Source organism: Microtus oregoni, unplaced genomic scaffold (genome assembly GCF_018167655.1).
Source record: "Microtus oregoni isolate MIOR12 unplaced genomic scaffold, Mior012 000077F_ref0000221, whole genome shotgun sequence".
Lineage (NCBI taxonomy): Eukaryota > Metazoa > Chordata > Mammalia > Rodentia > Cricetidae > Microtus > Microtus oregoni.
This window is the reverse complement of record NW_024544029.1, coordinates 6306299-6313077: the sequence shown is the minus strand read 5'-3', so window position 1 is coordinate 6313077 and position 6779 is coordinate 6306299. Positions and strand designations below refer to the sequence as shown.

Below are 6779 nucleotides of genomic sequence, written 5' to 3'. Positions count from 1 at the left end.
CTAGCCACCCAAACCAAGAAAGAGAAGACAGCCAGGTGCACAAGATTTTGTTGAGAGGTGTGGGGTTTATGTACAAGAGAGACAGGAAATGGTACATATACAAAACAAAGTGCCCCCGCATCCCTTCCAGGGTCAGAGAACCTAGTAGAGAACTGAGCAAACAGTCTATGAAGATCCTCTATGTTGCCTGTTCCTGGCCAGAATCCACCTAGCTGAGGAAAGGTGAGATCCTGGCACATCCTTCCTCTAGCAGTCTTGGAGCTGGTGCAGTGTCTCTGCTCTTCTTCACTCAGTGGGAAGACAGTGGGCAGGGTGTGGTTCAAGCCCTTCCTTTCATTGTTTGGAGCAGGAAGTACCCCTCCAGAGGGTGGCCACCTGGGGTTAGCTGGTCCCACAGTCACACTCTCCATGCTCACTCAGTGTTAGCCCCTCCTTTTCCATCTTTGAAAGCCTCAAGTCTTCCCCCACAAACCTTTGGTTTTGAGGAAGTAGAGCAAGAAGCTCCTGCAAGAAGCAGGAGGTAATGCAGGAGAATCAGCTGGCTCAGGAAGCCAAGAAGCTGGATGCCAAGGTGGGTGGGACCAAGGGCCTGGAAAGCAGGACAAAAACCTAAAGTCTCAGGTAGAATGTGCAAGAAGGCAGTGGGCCTGACATTGCTCCTCTTCCCTTTTTCACTTGGGCTCAGCAGAGTGGGCCCAGGTAAGGAAGGGCTTTACTCGGTGAGATGATCTGATATTGCCAGTCCAGGGATCCATAAGCCTGGATATTTTTAGACCAGAGCTGACTGGGACTACAAAAAGGAAAAAAAAATGGAAGGACAGCATTTTCCTTTTTCATCCTGTTAGACTCTAGTGGGAGAGGGGCCATCTGCCCTCATGAGCCAAAGCTGGAAGTGGTTTTTCCCAGCCCTGAATGAAGTTGAAGGCTGGGGGCAAGGTGCATTATGGGAGGCACTAGGGAAGTGCCAGGCCCCTATAGACCTAGTACCCACAGTGGTACAGGGAAGATCCAGCCCCAGAGCTGGAGTGGCTGCAGCTGGAACAGTACAGCCCTCTGCTGGGCCCTGGGTCCACTGTCCGGACTTGCAGGAAGAGTTAAAGTACTTCTACCTCCAAGAGGATCTCAGTGAGGACCTGGAGCCCGAGGAGGGCCACTGGGTGGTGGTGCAGCACTCCTGCCTTGGTTACGAATGCTCATGGGCCCGTGTTTGAAGCCTGTGGGGAAGACAGACAGATGCATGTGAACAGGCAGGGAGACTGAGCAGGGCACCACCTTCAGGAGGACAGGGAGTAAGTAGTCAGGTATAAAGAAGATTTGGGAGGACCAGGTAGAGAAACTGCCGGAGCTGTTTTCAGAGGGTAACACGGGGCTCTAAAGGCTACTCAGGAAAAGACCACAAGCCAACTAGATGTCAGGAAGCAGAGGTCATGGGACATCTGTCCCTGAGTAGCAGCTACTGCCAGAGCTCTTAGGGGAGATCAGGACCCTGGATACCTTGGGTCTAGGAGTGAAGCCTCAAGAATCAGAGCCATAGGCTTGGACTTGCCTGCTCTGGCATAGTTCCAACCCTGGCCAGATTCCTTAGCCCTTGGGTCTTATTTAGTAGCTAGGACAGAATTAGTGGGAGGAAACATGCAAGGGATAAACTGTTTCTCAGGGCATGCAGCATGCAAGAAGTCTTTCTCCATCCCAGGCAGGCTGCTACCAGATGATTCTAAGGCATGCAGAGAGTGCAGCCATGGTGCCCAGTACCTGTCAGGGGCCCCAGCCTTGAGGGCTAACAGTTTGACTCATCGTGGTGGGCTGCATCACAGAAGAAGCGTGAGCCCCGCTTGGCAGTACGGGCCGTGAAAGGGACACTCTTCAACACTATGGCCCAGGAGAGATCGTGGTCAGATTTTATGGGGAAAATAGACTAGGAAGAAGGACCAATAGGGGTTAGCTTAGGCTCTGGGAATTGGGCCCAATGGACCCATCCTACCTGTGATGATATCCTCAATTGTACCATCCTTCCCCTCGTAAACAGGCCGGTGTTCCTTAGCTTGGCGCCGCCTTAACTCTGCAATTAGCTCCTGCTGTTGCCATTTGTTTCGCTGGGATGGAGTCTAGGGCCAAAGAGTAGAAGGGGAAGGAAGTCATCACTAACCCAACAAGTAACTGGTTCCTGTCCCAAGATGCAGTCTGAAGATGGCCCTACTGAGAGAAACCCTGTTCCTGTCTATCTGTGCCTGCCTCTCCCTCTGGACTCTTGCCTTCAGGCACTCCAATGGAGGGTGTGTGTGTGTGTGTGTGTGTCTTGGCTTTCCATGTCCTTTGTGTGTGTGTGTGTGTGTCTTGGCTTTCCGTGTCCTTTCTGGCTCCCTGAATCCTCAGGTTTTTGTCCTACCCTCCAGACGAAAGCTCTTGGTCCCACCCACCTTGGCATCCAGCTTCTTGGCTTCCTGAGCCAGCTGCTTCTCCCGCATTACTTCCTCTTGTTTCTTGCGAGCTTCATTCTCTTGTTCTGCTTCCTAGAGAGAACCAAGAGAGGGGGAATGAGGCTCTCACAGGCTGGGAAAGGAGGGGCTGACATGAAAAGTGGGTGGCAGTAAGACCAGCTAACCCCAGGTGGCCACCCTCCGGAGGGGTACTTCCTGCTCCAAACAATGAAAGGAAGGGGCTGGGCCCCCACCCTGCCCACCAGTTCACAGCTGAGGCCTGTTACCAGCTTCCATGGTTCCTTTCCTAGGCCTCAGGAATTGGAAAGACTCAGACTTGAAGCCCAGGTTTTCTCTCAACTAATCCTCTAGAAGAAACTTTTCTTCAGCTTACCTTATAAGAACGAATGAATCGGACAAATACTGGGAAAAACACAGAAGGAGGTGTGGTCTTGGGACTCTCGCCAAAGTAGCGCACAACTGCATTGTAGGCCTCCTGGGTAAGGAAGGGGCAGACAGAAGGGCCATTCTGGTGGGTAGAAACTCAGCTCACACATGGACAGAAGGCCCACAAAAAAAAAAAAAAAAAAAAAAAAAAAACTGGCCAAAGGGAGAAACCAGAGAGAATATGGGTGTTCCCAAGAGTCATAACTCCAGACATGGATGTCTGCTGCTATCCTTAAAGTCCTTTGTGACTCCCACCTCATGTTCTCTAACAGCTGGCTAGCTGCCTGGTGGAACTGCAGTTGGATGCTGACATGAAGTGGCCTTAGTATCTCGGCTCTAGTCCAGTGGTTCTCAACCTTCCTAACACTATAACTCTTTAATACAGTTCCTCGTGTTGTGATGACTACTTCGTAACTGTAATTTTGCTACTCTTAGGAAACATAATGTAAATATCTGACATGCGACCCCTGTGAAACAGTTGTTGGACCCCCCCAAAGGGGTCATGACCCACAGGTTGAAACTGTTGTCCTAGATGTTTGTTGCCTACTCCAATTCCTTGCTCACCTCAGCAGTCTTGGCATCACGCTGGAGCTTGTCCAGCCTGCCTTCATTGGTGCTGAGGAAGTTTCGAAGGACGCTGTTGTCATGAATGCTGCATTCCCGCCGAATCAGCTCCATGCCCCGGCCCAGCTCTTTCACATCTAGCAGCACGTTCTCCAGGGACACTATTTACCAAGATGTCTGGCTGAGGCTTGCTCAGGACTACAGCAAATTTATCCTCCCCCATGGCATACACTTCCAGTGACACACATGTAGAGAAGTCCATGTCAAGCAGACTAAGCTCTCTCAGCAGTGGGAAAGAACGGAGGGCCAGAGTTCATAAGCCCAAAGGACAAGGTAGCAAAGGAAGGCAAACCACTGAGACTGCTCATCTCCAAGCTGGAGCTGCCTTGGGCCTGCTGTAGTTTTTCATGGGTTTCTGTTCTGAAACAGCAGTACTGTATGTATTTAGGGGGCTTTATAATTATAGTTTTCTAACCATATCACATAAATGGTAGAGAAATGCAATCTCTGGGTCAGCCTAAGGAAGCCTGATCCCACTTGAGCTCAGAGGAAGGCTCCCTCTGGAGTGGCCCCTGCTCACGGCTTTAGCGGAAAGCTTTGAAGTAGTAAGATAACAAAAGCCAGAAATGAGCCCAGGTGTTCCTCTTGCTCAGCTTCCTGACACTGCCCCAGGCTGGAGGCAAGGAGCCCTCACCTGCTGCAGCCTTCTCCACAAAGTGCAGCTCATGCCAGAAGGTAGCCAGGTCTGGGTATTTCTCCTTCACTGTCAAGGCGATGAAGTGCAGCAGTGTCATTTTCCGGTCAGTGGACTTTGTGTCCAGCAGCTGGAAGGCAGTGGTGGCAACAGAGAGCTAAGCACCCTAGCTCTAACACTGGTGTTCCAGGCTTCCTGCACATGCTGCTCCCACCATCTTACCAGATCCAGGCTCTGGAGCTTAAAGCCATACACAGCACCTCGCTTGCTGCTATTCATGTAGTTCCCCAATGCAAGTATGATCTGTTCATAAGATGCACGGAAGGCGGGTCATGAGAAGCTCCAAGGACTTCCTCCTTTGTATAGTAGCACTAGAACCCACCCAGGACCCCTGGGAACCACCAGCACCCCCGCCACTCCCTTTCCCAACCTCCAGCATCTGCTTCAGTTTCTGTGAGGACTTGACAGAGGCAGAGGCTGCAATGATGGCATTCAATTGCTGGAAGACAAGATGAACACTGAGTCACCAGGCCGGGAGAAGAATAAAGTCAAGGGGTAGGGCCAGAAGGACGGACAGCAGACATGACTAGTGATAGCAGTGGAAAGTGGTTAGGGAAGAGGCTGTACCGGTGTGAGCATCTGCAGGTTGTCCTGGAAGTTGCCCAGAAAGGCCATGCCAGCCATTCGCTGGGTCAGCCGTTCCACCTTGCTAAAGAGTAACATGAAGCGGTCCTCAGCGGCCAGCTCCTCCAGGGGCTGCCGTTCACGCTCATATTGCCGCAACAGCTTCACCTCAGCCTCTGTGGGCAGGAAGCGCATCAGGCATTCCACGAAGTCTACAGGTAATGTCTGTAAGTCAAACCTGTAGGAAGAAAACCACTTCAGGTCTGACATCTGTCCACATGTTCCCTCGGCCTTAGAAGGACTGGGGAACAATACACAGGACATAGCCAGATGTAAAGACATTGCTTCATCTATCATAATGTTAACAATACTAGGGGATAATCTGTGTCTGTTGTTCGTTTTCAGACAGGATCTTGTTATGTAGTCTAGGGTGGTCTCAAACTTGTGAGCCTCCTCCCTCTGCTACAAAAAAGCAAAGATTACAGATACATAGACTATGCCTGACCCTCATGCTCCTGTTGTTAAAGTCCTTTAGTGTCTTCCCCTCTGCATCTATGGTAAAGTTTAACCAACCTGAATATGGCCTGCAAGACCTCTGCCCACTTACTACCCTGCCTGGCCTCCACACTAAAGGAAGATTTCATTTTCAGTACTCAGTATCATATTGCTTCCACCAGGTCCTTCCGTCTTAGTTAAGAACCCTCCTGGGAACGCCTTCCCTCGGTGTCAGTGGCTCTCCTGTCTGCTCTGCTAACGTATCCCTGTCTACACCATTCCTACCACACTTCTTCCTTCTGGGCTGAATGGGTAGTTCTCGAGTCAGTATGCTCTGTTCAGGTCAGTGGATGGCTGAGATGTGTGAACAAGTCCTGTCAGAAACCCTGGAATCTAGGAGAACCCACTGCTGTGGGATAACTGGGGTAACAGCTGTCTGGGAACCAGGGCCAAGTTAGTGGGAGCCTCACGTGTGGATGGCCCTGCAGATCTCCTCAGCTGAGCGCCCAGCCTTGCGAAGGGTGATAGCCAGGTTCTTGGCACGATTGGCTTCCAAAAGGGTCACCTTGCTGGCAGCCTTTTGTGCAGTCTTATTCTTGGAGCAGATGAGGTCAAGGGCAGGACCCTGGGCTTTTGTCTTAAATAACTCTTCAAACTTGTCCAGGTCTAAGTCCTGGCAGAAGTAGAGACGATGTTGAAGGCTCGAACTATGACAATACCCACTGCCACGTGCCCTGCAAGGACCCAGTCACAGTCCCTAAAGCTGATATAGTATCAGTTCTGCTCTGCCTAAAAGCTTTTCCAAGACCAGAAGATCTGGCTGTAAGGACATCTTGGTCCTCAGACCCCAACCCCACCCTTTTGGACCCCAGAACCCTGTCACCTCCAAGATCTTCTCATCATCAAGTTCACTGAAGACAGTGCCATTGATCTGATTGGGTTTCAGTGCTGTCCAGTTGAAGACTGGCAGCCGGAACTTTGTCTTGATAGGTTTCTTGATGCGAATGGCTAGTTTTGGAAGGGGGACAGGTATAAGGCAAGGGCCAAGGAAAAACTCCATCAGCGTTGCCCAGAGCCCTGAGGATACTCACCTGACAGGCCCACTGTTAACACAACAGAAGGAGCAGCACCAGGGAGAGGTGGGGCAGGGGGACACTTGTCTGGGGAAGAAAAAAATGCCAGTGACCCAAAGGTCCTAAATTCTTCCAAGCTGCTCAAACTCTGCCTGCCTGACCTGTCCTTAGAGACCCAGAGAGGAATGCTATGGAAAGTCTGGTCAGGCTAATCCCAGAAGTCTCCTGAAGGAGGACAGAGACTAGCATCACTGATGGAGTGTCTTCTGCCACAGTTTAGCCCTCTGCTACCTTCAGAGTAATTAAGAGTAGCACTCAGAGATCCTCAAAGCAAAACCTGCTCTCAACATTCCTTCATCTGCTTCCCCAAATTCTGGTCCTCCCTTGGCCTTCTCATCCTGACTTATTCTCCTAGCCATTAAATGATGCTACTGAGACTAGAGTCTTGGTCTCACAAAAACCTGC

The 6779-nt window shown here is 50.9% G+C and overlaps 1 protein-coding gene across 2 annotated transcripts in view; it reads right to left on the bottom strand.

The window, feature by feature from the left end:
• Positions 1–55: 55 nt before the first annotated feature.
• Positions 56–6779, bottom strand: part of Fmnl3 (formin like 3) — a 59433-nt gene continuing 52709 nt past the window's right edge. The window contains exons 15-27 of one of the 2 annotated variants that reach the window (XM_041642730.1): positions 6333–6401; positions 6125–6249; positions 5712–5914; positions 4750–4984; positions 4553–4621; positions 4345–4425; positions 4123–4252; positions 3429–3589; positions 2812–2913; positions 2418–2510; positions 1982–2105; positions 1753–1869; positions 56–1214 (exon numbers count right to left, since the gene is read on the bottom strand). In XM_041642730.1, coding sequence (XP_041498664.1) covers positions 1778–1869; positions 1982–2105; positions 2418–2510; positions 2812–2913; positions 3429–3589; positions 4123–4252; positions 4345–4425; positions 4553–4621; positions 4750–4984; positions 5712–5914; positions 6125–6249; positions 6333–6401 — 1484 coding nt within the window. In that variant the 3' untranslated portion in view covers positions 56–1214; positions 1753–1777. The remainder of the gene's footprint in view (positions 1215–1752; positions 1870–1981; positions 2106–2417; positions 2511–2811; positions 2914–3428; positions 3590–4122; positions 4253–4344; positions 4426–4552; positions 4622–4749; positions 4985–5711; positions 5915–6124; positions 6250–6332; positions 6402–6779) is intronic. The other variant, XM_041642731.1, reaches the window with a different exon arrangement.